Below are 18,602 nucleotides of genomic sequence, written 5' to 3' on the forward strand. Positions count from 1 at the left end.
GTGGCTGGGAGACGCTGTGTACAAGACATCTCATTCTCAATCCCCCGTCTATGTGCTCCTGCCTTTTCCAAGTGAAGGTTGCCCCCAAAAGCTCTGATTTCTTCTGGAAGTGGAGGAATTGTGCACGGGGTGACCAGTGATGCTACAAGGTTATGCTGCCACTTCAGGATGGGAGGTTGGCACTTCAATGCTGTGGAGCCAGCTGTTCACAGCAAAGTTTCCGTGATTTGAATGAGGGGACCAAATGTTTGTTAACGATTCTAAACTGGGTGGTAGTGTGGGTTGTGAAGGGGATGTAAAGAGGTTCGGGGGATATGTAGACTCTCTATGAGAATGGGCAAGGATATTGCAGCTGGAAGATAATGTAGAAAAATGAGAGGTCACCCAGTTTGGTCGACTAAAATATTACGAAGAGCAGAGCAACTTTTTAAGTGGTGAGAGATTGAAAGGTAATGGTTTTCAGAGGGATCTGGGTGAAAGTTAGCAAGCAGTCACAATAAGCAACTAGGAACACAGTTGTTATGTTGGACTCATTGTAAGAGGATTTGTATACAAGAGAAGAGACACCTTGCTCGTAACTAAGTAAGGGTGTACTTGTGACAGAGGGAGTGCAGCAAAAGTTCACTGGGTTGATTCCTAAGATTGGGAACTTGTCCTTTGAGCAGAGATTAAGCAGACTGGGCCTGTTCCCTTGAGGTTGGAAGAATGAGGGGTAATCTCATTGAGCCAAATGCATCCTTACAGTTTGTTCTCTCTCCACAGATGTGGCTGCACCTTTCTGTTTCAATTTGCCTCATCTTTTCTTTTTTCTCCAACCACTATTTCTTTAAAGTAATTGTTAACTTGACAGCTTTGGTCTCCACCCCAATCACAGACACTTCCTCTACTCTCTCCATCCCCATCTCTGCCAGTGGGTACGGGGCCCTTCCACTCCAGTTCCGCCTTCACGTTCTCTACCCCATACCTGGCAGGTACTGGTGGCTCCCTCGTAGACTCCTTCACACCCCCACCTCCCCCCACCCAACCCCAGCTGGAGGGACCCGTCTGCCTGCGAGGTTCCATGACGGATAGTGAGAGAGTCACAGCTCCAGTGTCCTCTGCTCACTGGTTGTAGAGTCAAGGTGTGTATGGGACCGATGGGCTGGTGGGGGGTGTCCACAGAGAGGGATGCGTGCAGAGAAGCCGGATTCTTCCACTGTTTCAGATCCTTGGGAAGGGAGAGAGAGGAATGTATGTGGGAAGCTGGGGCCAGGAATTGCCCTGATCCAACTCCAGGTTAGTGATGGGCTTCGGACTGAGCAGGGAGCTTCAGAAACCTGAGGGGCGCATCATCATGGTGACACTGCGGAGGGAGTAACTCGGACCCTTGAAGTAATGCCACTTTATCCCATTCAGCTTGCCCAGCTTCTGTCCCGCCGAGTAATAGATTCCGTTCAGATTGGAAGGTCCACACGCATCAAACCACCAGCCTAGAAAAGCAGAGATGGGGCAAGTGATGATCAGCCACATGAACAAGACACAGCACAGTGCAATCACCAGTTCACAGGATCTGTCACCCTTCCCCTCCCCCTTCCAGCGGGTCCTCGCTCATTGGACAACTCTCCAACTACCACACTCCCTCACAGACACACAGATTGTTCCAGTATTTCCCCAGTTCCACTTTAACCTTTACAGACATTGCATCCCAGATCACAGTGACTGTCTTCTGGACTCTCAGGGGACATAGTTCCACGGGAACTGTCACATAAAACTGAAGCACGTGGGAACTTCTTCTCTCAGAGAGCAATGAATTCCTGGAATACTCTACCCCGGAGGGGTGTGGCAGCTGGATCACTGGGGGTAATTAAAAGGGAATTGGATAAAGTTTTGAATAAAAGATCAGGGAATGTAAGGCTGTGAAGAACTGGCACAGAAGTGGAGATGAGGCTGGGGCAGATCAGCAATGGAATGGCAGGGCAGACTTGAGGGTCTTGCTCCTGGAGCAATACACAGGAAATGCTGGAGGAACTCAGCAGGTCAGGCAGCATCCATGGAGGGAAATAAAAAGTCGATGTTTTAGGCCGAGACCCTTCATCAGGACTAGAAAGGAAGAGGGCAGAAGCCAGAATAAGAAGGCTTCTGCCCTCTTCCTTTCCAGTCCTGATGAAGGGTCTCAGCCCTGAAACGTTGACTGTTTATTTCCCTCCATTGATGTTGCCTGACCTGCTGAGTTCCTCCAGCACTTTTTGTGTATTGCTTCAGATACATTCAGGATCTGCAGAATTTCTTGTGTTTCAGGTCTTGCTCCTATCTACATTGAACATAGAACATTGAACAGTACAGCACAGGAACAGGCCCTTCAGCCCACAAGATTGTACCACACACAATACCAAATTGAACTAATTATCTTCTGCCTGCACGTGATCCAAATCCCTCCATTCCCTGCATATTCATGTGTCTATCTAATAGCCTCTTAAACACCACTATCATATTTGATTTCACCACTACCTGTGGCAGCACATTCCAGGCACCCACCGCTCTCTGTGTAAAAAACTTGCCCTGCACATCTCCCTTAAATTTTCCCCTCTCACCTTAAATGCATGTCCTCTAATATTTGACGTTTCTACCCTGGGGAAAAGATTCTGTCTGCTCTATCTATGCTTCTCATATTTTTATAAAGTTCTATCAGGTCTCCCCTCAGCCTCCGAGGCTCCAGAAAAACAGCCCAAGTTTGTCCAACCTCTCCTTGTAGCTCTTCTTGTGCCCCTTCACTCCAGGTCATCTGGTCAACCCTCCTGCCCCTCCTCAAAACTCTGATGAATTTGAACGCCTCCCTTCCCCTGAACCCTTTCTGCTGTAAGGCAACCAGCATCTGTTTCTCAACAACCACTCTCCACAACCATAGTTCCGATGCCTGTGACATTTTAGAAAACCCCTCTCAGAGTGCTGTCATCCTTGCGAGAGTATGGGCTCTAGAGCCAGGGCCAAATCAGCTACCGTATCACCCATGCTTCTGTCCTCTGCTTATTAAAGGCAACGGACATTTCCCCCTTTTTTGGAACAGTTCTATCAATTCATCCTGCCACTCCTGAAGATTTCTGTAAGCTTCGCTGTGAATCTTGACCCTGTCCAATATCTGTCTCCTCCCTACTTACTGCCTCTTTATCTCAGCAGTCTGTCCCTCCCAGGCCACTGTGCACTATGTCTCTTCCCTCAATCCTACTCCATCCTGGTTCTCCTTCCCTGTCTGAATGTGCAGGAATAGTTTTCCCATATACATAGCATATGCTGTGAGCTGCAGGGACCCTTGGATCTGTACCTCAAGCTGAAGGGTTTACACAAAGCTTCCCACTATCACTGGTTCATATAACTGGACACTCGTGTGTGGCAAACTGGCAGCATTTCACTTGTGGAGCTCATAGAGTCATACAGCATGGAAACAGGCCCTTCAGCCCAACTGCTCCATACTGACCAAGATGCCCCATCCAAGCAAGCCCCTGTGTTTGGCCCAGAACATTCTAAACCTTACCAATCTGTGTCTCTGTCCAACTGTCTTTTAAGAGTTGTTATTCTTATTGCACATTGCTTAAAATCATACCTCCAACAGTAAATGTGCATGAGGTTTGACTAGTGCTGTATAAAATTAATGAACTCAAGAGCCACTTTCCAAGCAGAATTAAGTGAAATGTATCAGACCTCTTACAATGAACTGAACCATTACTTTGAAACATGTGGTCAATGGATTTCTTCCATAGAGAAAGCTCTTACAGAGAGGGTGATCAACAAGAGTCCTGATATCGAAGGACAGAAGGAATGGGCCATTTGGCCCATCTGTTTAGTGGTGGTGTTTCTGCTCCACTCCATCCTCAGTCCATTCCTCTCTCCCCCATTTATATCCAGCTTCCCCTCAAATCCTGCACTGTTACTAACCTCAACCCTTCCTGTGGGAGTGAGTTCCACATTCTTACCTGCTCTCCAGGGAGAGAGTTTTCCCCTGAATTCCCCACTGTATTTGTGCAAACAGACCTCAGTCCTGGTCTTGTGCAGCTGGAGAAGGTTTGGGGTTATTCAGCAGAGTGACCACAGTTGGCCGAGGGACTGTTGGGAGTTTGTGGTGGATTCTTTAACTCAGCCCATGACCTTGAAGATGAGCCTGATGCTCCATGTTGAGAACTGAACAGACCCACTAATCTCCATGGTTCTGTGAACATGCCTCTGTGACAAACCTGCTTAGTTCCTGTCCAATCTCATCTGATAACGCTCCTACTGGGAACAGTGTGGATTTAATGGTGGTGGATGGACAGTGTAACTGCCTGAATTTACCCCAGTGGATCAGCTGTGGACAGAGACTTGGGGCAGCAGGTTTCTAAGGTCATTGAAATGTTAACTTTGTTCTCTCTCTTGTGAATGCTGCTTAAATGCTGCTATGTGCCTGTGATGCTGCTACAATTAAGTTTTTCATTGCACCTGTGCACACATGTACTTGTGCATATGACAATAAACTCGACTTTGACTTTGATATTAACCTTTCCTCAAATGCTGACTGACCCACTGAGCATCCAGTGCACTTTCTGCTTTTATCCAGGTTTCAAACTGTCTCTGCATGCTTGCTCTGTCATTTGTCAAACAAAGTTGGAAGATTTAGTTCAGGGCTGACTCGGTGGGTCTGGGCATCTATTGAGTATGCCTCTGTAAAAGTCCATGTTTGTGTCTATGTACATCTGTGTATGTGCATGTGTGTGTGCAGATGTACATGTGTGTGTCCTGACCACATCTGTATGTACATCCCTTTGCACCAATGAGAGAGAGTACGAAATGAAAGTTTGTGTGTGTGAATGGAGAGAGAGAGAGAGAGAGAGAGAGTGTGTGTGTGTGAGGTGTTTACATGTACGGGTGGTGTGTGTGTGTGTGTGTGTGTGTGTGTGTGTGTGTGTGTGTGTGTGTGTGTGTGTGTGTGTGTGTGTGTGTGTGTGTGTGTGAGACAGAGACAGAGACAGAGAAAGGGGGGGAGAGATGTGTATGTGTGAGATGTATTATCTGTGTATGCATGTGTGAGAGAGAGAAATGTATGTGGGTGTGGGGTGTGTGTACGTGTGTGTATGAGAGAAAGCGAGAGATGCATATGGGTGAGATGTATGTGCGCATGCGCATGTGTGTGTGTGTATACTGTTTGTGTGTGAGCCTGTGTGTGTTTGTGTGTAGCGGATGTACGGGACTGGCAGCTCGAGGGAATCTTGAACATGCAGCTTGCAGCAGCCCAGTTGATGCAGATTACACAGGGACAAGCACTGACTCTGCTTATCAGATGGTTGGGATGCCTCTGTAACCAGTTACAAAGGCCAAACACAACTCTCCCAAGCACCTCTTTGAGGCAAGCCTGAGGATTAAACCTGCACCCCCCATCCCCCAAAACAAAACACCAGTCACTCGCTTACCCCCTGTCAACATCTGGGCACACTTGCAGATGCAGTTGTCATGATCCAAGTCCTTGGTACTGAAACTGGCTCCGTGTAAAACCAAACTGCTCTGTCTCCCCGCAGTACCGCTGAACCCCTTCAGGAAGAGCCTGGGGTGGGGGAGAGGAGGGAACAGAGGCAGAATGAGAGGAGTCAGAATTATTGTCAGTGATCCACTTGAAGTATATAATGTACCAATGCAGACTGAGCCAGTCAAGAGACAGTCAGTGCTCATCGGAAGGACCATTTCCTGAACTCTGTACCACTGCACACTCTCCACTACAAGCTCAGTGCTACCCCAGCCCTGCAGGAGGCTGAGAATGCCATCTGAGGCTGAAAACCAACAAGACCTCTGGAGCAGACAAAAGCACCAAAACATGGTGGAGAAATGCTTCTGACACACATCCAGTGAGTGGGCAGAGGAGAGGGGACCAGGGGATCTCAGAGATGTTGGAATCGCGACTATCTTCAACAAAGGAGGCAAGTCCAAACGTGAAGATTACAAAGGGGTCTCCCTGCTGTCTGCCCCACAGAGATCTGCCTGAGTTGTTCCTGCCCATTGCCTGAGCACCTTCTCCCAGAGTCACAGAGCATATTCTGTCCAGCAGGGGACACCATGGACATGATCTTCCCTGTACAATGAGATCTAAGGAAAAGTAGGGAATAGAACCAACCATTGCCCCATCATCATTTCCATCACACAAACCAGCCTCCCCTCCTTGGACTCTGTCTACATGCCCCTCCAGAAAGCAGCCAATGTAATCAAGGACCCCTCCCACCCCGGTCATTCTCTCTTTTCCCCTGTCCCCTTGGGCAAAAGATACAAAAGCCCAGGAGTTCGAACCACCAGACTCAAGGACAGCTTCTGTCCCATTTTTAACAGACTCTTGAATGGACCTCTCATACACTAAAAGATGAACTCTTGATCTCCCAATCTACCTCGTCCTGTCCCTTGCACCTTATTGTCTACCTGCACTGAACTTTCTCTGTAACTGCAACACTATATTCTGCATGCTGCTTTCTTTTTACTACCTCGATGTAATTATGTCTGGAATGATATGTCTGGATGGCATGCCAAACACAAGTTTTTCACTGTACCTTGGTACATGTGACAATAATAAACCAATACCAATTATAAATCAGTACCATTGCACATGGCGTTTGACCTCACAAAAACCTTCATCAACCACAAGGGTCTTTGGAAATTTCGCTACCATTCTACTGGAGCCACATGATGACATCCACATCATGAGACTAACCATCGGGTCACCACAGACCCAATCCCAGTGCAGGCTGGGGTTAAACCAGATGTTGGGATTGTAGCAAACTCTTGTCAATCTTCTTCACTGCAATACTTGACCTCATAGAGCCACAGAGTCATAGAGCACAGAAACAGGCCTTTCGGCCCAACTCATCCATGCCGAATGTGTTGCCCTGCGAGCTAGCCCCACCTGCCCACTTTTGTCCCATAGGATTATAACCTCTCTAGAGGAGTGGAGTTGACGACATAGTAATGTTTATTTTTCTTTTTAATTGAAGAAATATCAGTCCAGTTTTGTTTTGAAGTTTTTGGTTTTGTTTTGGTTTATTATCAGTATTTTTTTGATTTGGGGGTTCTTCTTTCATATAATTAAATTTCATTTCTTTTCAATCTTTCCTTTTGTATTTGTTCACTTAATAAGAGAACGGGAGGTGTATATTACTTTTTTTTACTCCTTGAGATTATATATTTTAACTGTTATGATTGTTATCCTGATCTCTTTGCACCATATGTATAATTACTAATGTTATATATTATTTTGTACTAATTTGAAAATTAATAAAAAGATTGAAAAAGAAAGGATTATAAACCTCTCCTATACATGTGCTTATCTAGATGGCTTTTAAACGTTGCTAATGTGCCTGCCTCAACCACTATTTCTGGCAGCTCATACCAAATACACATCACCCTGTATGTGAAAGATCTAAAGTGAGTTTCTCACTGGGGTGGAGTTAACCTACAAGACAAAAGGTAAACTGTTTAACCTTCACCATCTCCACTCCAGAACCAAGATCATCCCAACCTCATTCATTGAGTTACAGTGCTCAGATGATGTTATGGTCCACACACACTCAGAGACTTGAGCTCCAAGTCATGAGACTCCTTGGCTGAAGCAAACACGAAAGTGGACCTTGCACTAAACATCTGGAAGACCAAAGTGCTCACTGACCTAGCCCCACCACACAACATGGCCCCCAGCAATCAAGACCTACATAGAGACCATGGAAACCTGGACTACTTCCCATATCCCAGGAGTTGGCTCTCAGCGAAGGCAGGCATCGGTGATGAAATCCCCCACCTCCTTCTGTGTACCAGCACAGCCCATGGCCTTCCAGGGAAAAGAATGCCTGAGGATCAAGACATCAGGCCCAGCAAAAGCTCATGGTCCATCAACCAGCGGTGATCCCTACTCTCCTGTACACATCAGAGACAGTTTCAACCTACAGCAGGGACCTCAAACTATTGGAGAGGTATCTCCAACGCTGACCCCACAGATCCGCCACTGGTAGGTAAGTGCCATCTCCCAGGCCAAAAGCCAGCACTGAGGTTCTCTCTTGTTCAATCAGCTCCAGAGGGCACGACACATGGTCCCAACACCAGGCTCCCAAAACAAGCATACCCCTCCAAACTCCACCAAAACAAAAGATTTCCAGGACAGTGGAAACACAGCAAGGATGTTCTCCAATCCTCCTTGAAGAGTGTAATATCCCCACCAATTTGTGGGAATCTTTGGACCACGATCCCTCAAAATGGAGGAGTATTCCGGATGGTTTTGAGCAGGTGGAGGACAAGTGCAAGTGGCACAACACCCAAACTACCCATCCACCCACCCACCCCGACAGGCAGAGTCTGAAACTCCCACAGTGGCCACATCAGCCACCTGAGAACTCACAGAACCAGAGTAGAAGCAAGATACCCTCAACCCCCCCGGGACTGCCTGAGAAGAGAGAGAGGAAGAGGGAAAGACAAAAGGGAGGGAAGATGGGAGCGAGAGGGAGACAGACGGACATTTCTCCTGCACTGTTCCCAGCTGTGGGGGGGTCCTAAAGAGCTTCACAGTGAAGCTCCTGTTGAGTGCAGTCATTGCCTACAGAGCAAGCGCCCACCAATGGGGAACAGCAGTTGGCACTGTGCCCAGCCCACTGCTCAGCCTCACCAGCTGTGGTGCCCACCAGCCCACACACACCTGTGGGAGCTTCCACCTGTATAACCCCTGCCTGAGGGGTGGCTGTGGTTACCGGAACAGGTTGGTGCTGTGCGCTGGGTGAGTTCGGATCTGACCTTTCAGCATCTCGGAGCCCCATACATCCTCACCCAATGTAGGGGGAGAGGAGGAGGGGGCAGTGTAGAGGGAGTGTGGACACAAGGGGCAGTGTAGACCCATCACAGAGGGTAGTGCACAGTGACGGAGGGACAGAATGAAGGAGGGTCACAGTGATGGAGAGACAGAATGAGGGAGGGTCACAGTGATAGAGAGACAGAATGAGGGAGGGTCACAGTGATGGAGAGACAGAATGAAGGAGGGTCACAGTGATGGAGAGACAGAATGAAGGAGGGTCACAGTGATGGAGAGACAGAATGAGGGAGGGTCACAGTGATGGAGAGACAGAATGAGGGAGGGTCACAGTGATAGAGAGACAGAATGAGGGAGGGTCACAGTGATGGAGAGACAGAATGAAGGAGGGTCACAGTGATGGAGAGACAGAATGAGGGAGGGTCACAGACGGAAAGACAGAATGAAGGAAGGTAGTGATGGAGATAGCAGGCGTGCAGGAATGGGTCACCTCAGAGAGCCACTGGTCTTAGGAGGGAGGAGGGAGGGCGATTCATGGAGGGAGCTGACTACGAGGGAGGGAATGTGACAGAGCTGTTGCCATCCATTGTGTCAGTGATCTCAGGGGAGGACGGGTGAGAGGGACTCGGTCTCTGAGCCGACTGGCTGACAGCTGGGGTCTGGCTGACGCGAGTGGTTCGTTACGGTCCTGACACTGAGCAATGCGAGATTGACTAACGTGCTAAACCTGACACTTGCAGCCTGAGCAGAGCGCTGAGATCACTGTCCACGCTCTGTCACACAGGCAGCTGATAATCGCTCTGCTTGGCTCACAGCCTGCTTCTCCCAAAAATAGTCATACTGACGGGGAACAGTGAGTCTGCCTAAATCATTTGTAGAACCTCATCTGACCGTGAGTCCCTGTGAGTTAAAGTAACTGAGAAAGTGAAGCCAAAATTGACACTGACAGATCGCAGTGGAAGCAGCTTGTGCGGGGGCTGAGACTGCAATCGAAACTTGTTCTACTTAATGTGTTGTGTCAGCTTGACATGCTGAGCAACACACAGACACACACACACACTCACTTGACTTGCCGAGCAAGACACACACACAGACACAAACACATACACACCCCAACACACACACCACACGCACAAAGACACACCCCAAACACACACCACACACACACCCACCGCACACACACCCCCACACACACCCCACACATACCCCCCACGCACACACACCCCACACACACCCCACACACACACGCACAAACACACCCCACACACACACTCCACACACACACCCTACAAACACACCCCACACCTCACACACACCCTCCATGCACACACACACCACACATCCACACACCCCACACACACACACACACCCAACACACACATACACCCCACACACACACCACACACATACACACACACACACACACACACACATGCACACACACCCCACACACATTCACCCCACACACACTCCACACTCACACACCCTACACACATGCTCCATGCACACACACACCCCACATACACACACCCCACATACACACACACCCCACACACACACACACCCCACATACACACACCCCACATACACACACACCCCACACACACACACACCCTGCACGCACACACACACCCTGCACGCACACACACACTTGCACACACCCCACACACACACCTCACCCACACAGGCGCACAACACTGAACACGCACACGCACACACACATATGCACACACCCACCCCACACACCCCACAAACACATGCATACACACCCCACACAGACACACACCACACACATGTGCGCACACACAAAACCCACATGCACACACACCCCACACACATACACCCCACACACGCCTCCCACCCCACATATACACACCCCACACACACCCCAACACACACACACACCCCACACACATACTCCACACACACACACCCCACACACACCCCACACACACCCCCCGCACACACACACTCCACACACACACCGCCCGCACACAGATGTACACACACACACCCCACACGCGCACACACACACACGTCAAAAGGTGAAAAAATTTCACTTTTGATCAGAGACAGTTACCCATGATCCATTGGCTCACCACGGCCCTGCTCCAGAGGTACACAGGATGACTCAAAGTGATACTCAGAGAGTGCTGCACTGTGGGAGGGACAGTACTGAGGGTGTCACACTGTGGGTGGGGCGGTACTGAGTGAGTGTCACACTTTGGGAGGGCAAAACTGAGGGTGTCACACTGTGGGAGGGGCAGGACTGAGGCCAGGAGGAGACGGTGTACCATGCGTACGCGGAGTGCGAGAGGTTGCAGCCCCTCTTTGCGTATCTGCGGGGGCTGCTGCTCAAGTTCTGGCTGCACTTCAGCTCGGCGCTGTTGGTTTATGGGCACTCGGTGCGGCGCGGGGTGGGCTGCGCGGAATATCTCCTGGTGGGTCTTCTGCTGGGCCTGGCCAAGCTGGCCATCCACGGGACGCGGCTGCGGGCAGCCGAGGGTTCCGGCCGGTCTGTCTGCGTGTCCGTCTTCTGTGCTTAGATGCGCGCGCGGATGTCTTTGTAACGGGAGCACGCTGTCTCCGCGGGCACCCTGGCCGAGTTCCACACTTGGTGGGCCCCTCAGGGGATTGCGTGTGTCGTGGACGACACCAATACGATTTTGATCTGAAGTATTGAGTGTTGCGGTAGCGGGCATAGTGATGTATGTGTGTTTTCGTGGGTGTTAGTTTACAGAAATCTCTGAAGTTCTGTAGTTGACTAGATGATCCTTTCTGTATTAGATGTATACATTTGATATTTGTAGTCTTCTGTAGTGCTTTTAGCTAATAAATGTTTTATACAAAAAAAAGGGGCAGTACTGAGCCGAGGGTTCCGGCCGGTCAGCCTGCCTGCCCGTCTTCCGTGCTTACGTGTGCGCGCGGGTGTCTTTGGAGAGGGAGCATGCGGTCTCTGCGGGCACCCTGGTTGATTTCCGCGCTCGGTGGGCCCCTCAGGGGATCGCATGTGTTGTGGACGGTACGAACGCGATTCTTATTTGAAGTGTTGCGTGTTGCGTTAGCGGGTGTAGTGTTGCGTGTGTGTATCGTTAGTATTAGTTTGCTTTATCTAATGTAGTTATGTAGTTGCTTAGTTTCTTCCTTTCTGTATTAGATGTCATGTATTGACACTGGTTGTCATTTTTGTAGAGCTTTTAGCTAATAAATGTTTAAAATAAAAAAAAGGGTGGTACTGAGTGAGCGTCACACTATAGGAGGGGCAGAACTGAGGGTGTCACACTGTGGGAGTGGCAGTACTGAGGGTGTCACACTGGGAGGGACAGTACTGAGGGAGTGTCACACTGTGGGTGGGGCAGTACTGAGCCGAGGGTTCCGGCCGGTCTGCCTGCCTGCCCATCTTCCATGCTTACATGCATGTGCAGGTGTCTTTGGAGATGGAGCATGCGGTCTCCGTGGGCACCCTGGTTGAGTTCCGCGCTCAGTGGGCCCCTCAGGGGATTGCGTGTGTCGTGGACGGTTCCAATGCGATTTTGATCTGAAGTGTTGTGTGTTGCGGTAGCGGGCGTAGTGTTGCGTGTGTTTTGCGGGTATTAGTTTGCTTAGTTGTTTCTTTCTGTATTAGCTGTAATGTATTTGATATTGGTTGTTTTTTGTAGTGCTTTTAGCGAATAAATGTTTTGTAAAAATAAAGGGCAGTACTGAGGGAATGTCACTCTGTGGGAGAGGCAGTACTGAGGGAGGGTCACACTGTGGGAGGGGTAGTACTGAGGGAGGTACAATCATGTTGGAGTGATGCACTCTCAGAGGGAGCACTTCTCTGTAGAAGGTGTAGTACTGTAGAAAGACTGCCCCCTTGGAGGGTCAGTGCCAAGGGACCATTTAATGGGCAAACCAGAGCCCATCAAATGTAAATAATCGAGGAATTAGGCCAAATGTCAGCCCAGCTGGGAATTTCTGGAGAGGATAGTTGCTGCTGCAGACAAGAAAGTGCTATGATATTAAAGCATTCCAGAAGACATTCCTGGGTAAACAAAGATCCGAGGGGGAGAAGCAACATCTACTCTGAAAGGAAAGTGAGCCAAGATTTCAGACGGCTTTGAAGCCCAGTGTGGCTGTCCCAGGTCACTGGGCCAGGGGTGAAGGAGGAACTGGTGAGAAGGGAGGCCAGGGGAGATTGGAGGGTTGTGTGGTCTGTGTGTCAGTCTTCAGGCATGAATGGAATGGCTGAGGAACTTTCTGTAAAGCACGATGATCGCCAGCACTGAAAATAAATATCCATTTGAACAGAGCATACAAACTCGACTGCTGGGATCTCAGGAACGTCCTGGGGAATCTGAGCATCAACTATCAAAGCATGCCAGGCTGAGCCACGCCTGTACGCCCTGGTCCTTCAGAGAAGCCAGCTTGCTTTCAACGATCACCCGGTCCATCTACCTTGCAACTGGTCCATCATCCTTCCCACAGTACATCAGAAGGAGCAACAGGTCATATCAGTGAAAACAATCCTCCAGACCCCCAATCAGCATCTATTGAGTAATGTTAAAGGACAGACAGAGCAGTCAGTTGCTGCAGACTGAGCTGTGAGATTCCATCCCTAAACCCTGCACCTCACCGTGAGGAATGGGGACTGTGGCTAGGGTTGGATTATCACAGGAGATGTACCAACGCATAATGACAGACACCAACACCACAGGACAGGCGGAAAGACCACAGGACAGGCAGTGACAGCACAGGACAGGCGATAAGACCACAGCACAGGTGGTGACACCACAGGACAGGCGATAAGACCACAGGACAGGCACCGACACCACAGGACAGGCGGTAACATCACAGGACAGATGGTGACACCACAGGACAGGTGATAAGACCACAGGACAGGCAGTAACATCAAGGACAGGCGATGACACCACAGGACAGGAGGTGACACCACTGGACAGGCAATAAGACCACAGCACAGGCAGTGACGCCACAGGACAGACAGTGATACCACAGGACAGGTGGTAACACCACAGGACAGGCGATAAGACCACAGGACAGGCAGTGACACCATCAGCTCAACCCAGCACTTGGGGAGGACTGTTTCAGATTACAAACCCATTTGACATTGACGGGGCTCCAGGCACCAGCTCCTGATTCTGTTCCCAGCCAGGACGGGGTGGCACCAGGGCAGCGGGGAGGGAGAGTTCCTTCTCCCAAGGTGGGATGGGAAAGAAATGAGAGTTAAGGGATGGGTTAAGGAGGGATGGAGGGAGAGGATGGGGTGGGGTGGGGTGGGGTGGGGAGGGAAAAGACAGAGTGGAAAGGGAGGGAATGGGTAGGGGATAGGTAGAGGAGAGATGGATGAAATGGGAGGGAAGGGGTGGGGATAGGTCAGTGGACATCTTGGAGACAGGGAGCCAGGCCTGTCAATAGGGCCGGTGAATGGTGTCACCCTGAGTCCCTTCTCAGGACAGTACACCACCCTCACACCTGGGCCCGGGCCAAGCTGAGATCCCTCCTGTATCCCCAACACAGGCTTCTGCCAACCGTCTGCTCTCCAGGGACTTAGTCCAGCCACAGGACCCTGTCCGAGTGATGGGACCACCCATTACAGCTCCCCAAAATGTCCCAAGCACTTCTCCTCCCTGCCTTGGTGAGATGGGAGTAAGAGAGGTGGAGTGGGGAGGAGCGAGGGCAACAAACCTGGCTTGCTCACTGTGGTTGCAGAGAGTCCTAGATAGTTTAGGAGAATGGGCAAGGAAATGGCAGATGAGATTCAATGTTGAGAAATGTGCAGTTGTACACTTTGGAAACAGAAATAAATGGGCAGATTATTATCTAGAAGGAGAGAAAATTCAAAGTACAGAAGTACAAAGGGACTTGGGGGTACTCATGCAGGATACCTTAAAGGTTAACCGCCAGGTCAGATCGGTGGTAAAGAAAGCGAATGCTATGTTGGCATTCATTTCGAGAGGTATAGTGTATAAAAGTAAGGAAGTGTTACTGAGGCTCTACGGGGCACTAGTGAGGCTTCATTTGGAATACTGTGTGCAGTTTTGGGCCCCACATCTTAGGAAGGATGTGCTGATGTTGGAGAGGGTTCAGAGGAGATTTACGAGGATGATTCCCGGAATGAAAGGGCTTACATATGATGAGCGTTTGTCGGCTCTTGGACTGTACTCACTGCAGTACAGAAGAATGAGAGGGGACCTCATAGAAACATTTAAAATATTGAAAGGACTGGACAGAGTGGATGTGGCCAAGCTGTTTCCCTCAGTGTGTGAGTCCAGGACTAGAGGGCACAATCTTAGAATTAGAGGGTACAGGTTTAAAACAGAGATGAGGAGAAATTTCTTTAGCCAGAGGGTGGTGAATTTGTGGAATTCCTTGCCACGTACAGCAGCGGAGGACAGATCATTGGAGGCGTTTAAGGAAGAGATAGATAGATATCTAATTAGTCAGGGTATGAAGGGATATGGAGATAAGGCCGGGAATTGGGGTTAGTATAGTTTTTTTTTGGCCCAACCCTCTCCCCCCAATTTCTCATTTCTTTTTCTTTTTTCCCTTTTCTTTGGAGCAGACTCGATGGGCTGAATGGCCTACTTCTGCTCCCTTGTCTTGTGATCTTGTGGGAGAAACCTGCGGGGTGATCGGTGAAACTGCCTCCTCACTCACGGAGATCTGGGACCGAGCATTAACCTGCAGCCAGTTCGTGCCAGACCACGAACTGTCCCGTAAACTTGCACACTCTTACACCAACGTGTCATGTTTACTGCAAGGTCCGGCCCAGAAACCCGGAACTAATTAAACTCCTCAATCTCAGTCCACTGGGGGAAGGTGCAATTATTAGAGATTTAAAGAACCCCTCAGAATGCGAATCAGGTTTATTATCACTGACATAGGTATATTGTGAAATTTGTCATTTTGTGGCATTAAAATAACTTCTAAAAATCCCTCATTCCATCTCTTGCTCTCTCTTAACCCCCCTCCCTTTCACCTTCCTCCCTCTCTTCCTCCACCTCTCTTTCTCCCTCACGTTCTCAATTTCTCCCCCCTCCCCCTCTTAGTCCAGTCCCATTTTCTGCACATGATTTGATTTAAATGTCCTTCACTTCCTTCACTGTTTCTCTCCCGCCAAATCCCATTGGTTAAGTTGAGCAGCCCATGGGTCCCCCACACCTCAGCGTGATCAGATCCTGTGAGATACTCCAGCTCAAACTGTGAGAACCCTGGCCCTGGCTCTGGCCCTGACCCACTGGAGCAAGCACTGGCCCACTGGAACAAGCACAGGCCCACTGGAGCAAGCACTGGCTCACTGGAGCAAGCACTGGCCCACTGGAGCAAGAAACAATCTGTTGGAGTTTCCTCCAGCAGATTGTTTGTTGCTCCAGATTCCAGCATCTGCATTCTCTGGTGTCTCCACTGGAGCAAGCCTTGCTTTGACCTTTTGTGACAAGTTTCACTGTGTCTTTACTTTGATCTGGCTCTATATTGGACACGTCACATAATAACTTGGCAACTTCATATTTTACCTGATTTGCCGTATTTCATTTATAAGTAATACAGAGATTGCCTGAAACATTCAGCAGGTCAGGCAGTGTCAGTGGAGAGAGGAACAGTTTTTTAGCGCAAAAGACTCCCAGACCTCCTCGTTATTGATCTTGAGCCTCGTAAGGAGATACCTGTACAGGTTCCAAAAATTTGGTCAAGGTTACGGGACTATTTTAGAGGACAAGACGGAGCTGGAGGGGGCCAGGAGCTTGGGGCCCAGAGCTCTATGAGCTCTGATTCCAGAGCTTGGGGCCCAGGCAGCCAAAGGCACGTTGATGGAGCAATGGAATCAGGGACACGGAGAAGACCAAAGTTGGTGGTGTGCAGAAACTTGGGCAGAGGCGTGGGAAGGTTGAGGGTGTGAGGTAGGTGGGTTTCACAGAGGCACGGGGTGGAATTTGGAAACTGAGGCTCAGCTATCCAGGAGCCAGTGTAGACAGGACAGCAGAGGGTCAGGTGGGTTCAGGTAGAGAGTTGTGAGTAGATGGGTACCTCTCAACACAGTTAGACAGATGCTAACAGCTCCACGTGTTCTTGAAACACTGCACACTCAGCTTCCTTCAATGGCAATAACACTGTCCCCAAGACCATCTAAAACAAGAATACTGAAAACACTCAAAAATTTATCCCTGCGTATAAAATTTATAACACATAAATAATCGAGAAATATATTGCTATGTCACATTTGACACACAGTAAGGTGATAATCCCACTCACATCCCATTGCCAACTGGATACTTCGTGGAGTTACTGTTATATTATGGGAACCTCAACAGCCAGTTTGTGCACCGAAAGCTCCCACAAACAGCAGTACAGTAATGACAAGATACTGATGGTGAGTGGGAGGTTCTAGGAATAGTGCCAAGGGCTTTGTTACATCTACTCATGAGAATAAACAGATCTGGCTTTAACATCCTTCTTTTGACAATGCAGCACTCCCTGGTACTGCACGGGAGGGTCAGCCTGCAATATCCTCTCAAGCCCCAGGGTGCAGCTTAAACTCAGAACTGTACCTGGGAGCCCTGCTCACTGCCACAGCTGACATGGAAAGTGGGGAAAATGCACTTGGCCATCTTGGTTACTGTCCGTGAGGGGGGCTGCACTGCTTTAGTGACAAGACCTTTTACACTTACAGAACTGTGGAGGCAGAGTCATTGAATAGTGTTAAAGCTGAGACCGACCAATTGCTGGTCTAGGGTGGGGCAAGATTAGTGGAGATAGGGTGGGACAGTGGGGCTGAGGCCAAGAACGGTCTGGCAGAGTAACTACCACTGAGTTTGGGAGGCTTAGCAAAGACCACTAGTGTGACGTGTACAATGTAATATAAATGCTTGACTCCCATGACTCTCTGGACGTTTCATTGAGAAGTTTCCCGCTGATGAGCAGGTCAAGAAGAAGCAAGAGTTATAGATTGTTCTGTTAATACATCCACTCTAGTTCCAAAATCCTCAATTCCAACTTAATGAAGGAAAGATAAATTACTGATGGCTTTTTTTGGCCAACTCCGTCACTGGAGGCATGGAGCTGGAAGGGAGAGATTATTCCTTGGTATAGTAGAGACCCAAGGAGCTGAATGGCTGACTCCTGCTTCTTGTTCTGATCCTTCAGACCACACACGTACAAGTCCAGGACATGCTTAGCGATAGTTAGTCAATGGTTCTTTAAGGAACTTCTGGGATGGATGAAGCACGATCTGACCTGATATGGAGGCAGCAAACGCAGAGTGCAGTCACAACCTGATGTAGTCTAACAAACTAAAATTGTTCCAGAGAATGAATGTGAGTGCCTCGATAATTCCATATTAAAGTAACATCAATGTGGCAGCCAGGTTCTTAAAACTTTGTTGCAACAATGGAATGAAACCTTTAAGAAGAATTCGAGCCTTTTACAAGTGACTGAGGCTTTTGAAACAGCAAGAGCCATGTGATGGAAAGTGTGAAGTTACATTGTGCAAAGAATTGTGTCTTGTAACATGCTGCAAGACTCAGTGATCACAAAGAGAACTACCAGATGTCTTGCTTCTAATTCTTGTCTGCCATATGTCTGCCCTCTGGATTGATGGATAGAACGTGACTCGATCTAGAGCCAAAGCCAATTATTTTCTACAACTGAAGGTAATAAAACTCACCAGCTCTCCTAATACCTCGGCGTAATCTCTCCCTTCTAGCTCCATGCCTCAAGTGACGGAGTTGGCCAAAAAACGCAATCAGTAATTTATCTTTCTGCATTAAGTTGGAATTGAGGATTTTGAGACTTGGACGGATTTATTAACAGAAAAATCTATAGCACTTGCTCCTTT

General features: G+C 49.0%; 1 protein-coding gene across 5 annotated transcripts in view; it reads right to left on the reverse strand.

Moving 5' to 3' along the window:
- Positions 1-1,183: 1,183 nt before the first annotated feature.
- Positions 1,184-18,602, reverse strand: part of LOC127574293 (angiopoietin-1-like) — a 122,035-nt gene continuing 104,616 nt past the window's right edge. For all 5 annotated transcript variants that reach the window (XM_052023181.1, XM_052023185.1, XM_052023182.1 and 2 more), the window contains 2 exons: positions 5,415-5,545; positions 1,184-1,469 (listed from right to left, as the gene is read on the reverse strand). In XM_052023181.1, coding sequence (XP_051879141.1) covers positions 1,309-1,469; positions 5,415-5,545 — 292 coding nt within the window. In that variant the 3' untranslated portion in view covers positions 1,184-1,308. The remainder of the gene's footprint in view (positions 1,470-5,414; positions 5,546-18,602) is intronic.

This window comes from Pristis pectinata, chromosome 9, assembly GCF_009764475.1.
Source record: "Pristis pectinata isolate sPriPec2 chromosome 9, sPriPec2.1.pri, whole genome shotgun sequence".
In the NCBI taxonomy this organism is placed as follows: Eukaryota; Metazoa; Chordata; class Chondrichthyes; order Rhinopristiformes; family Pristidae; genus Pristis; species Pristis pectinata.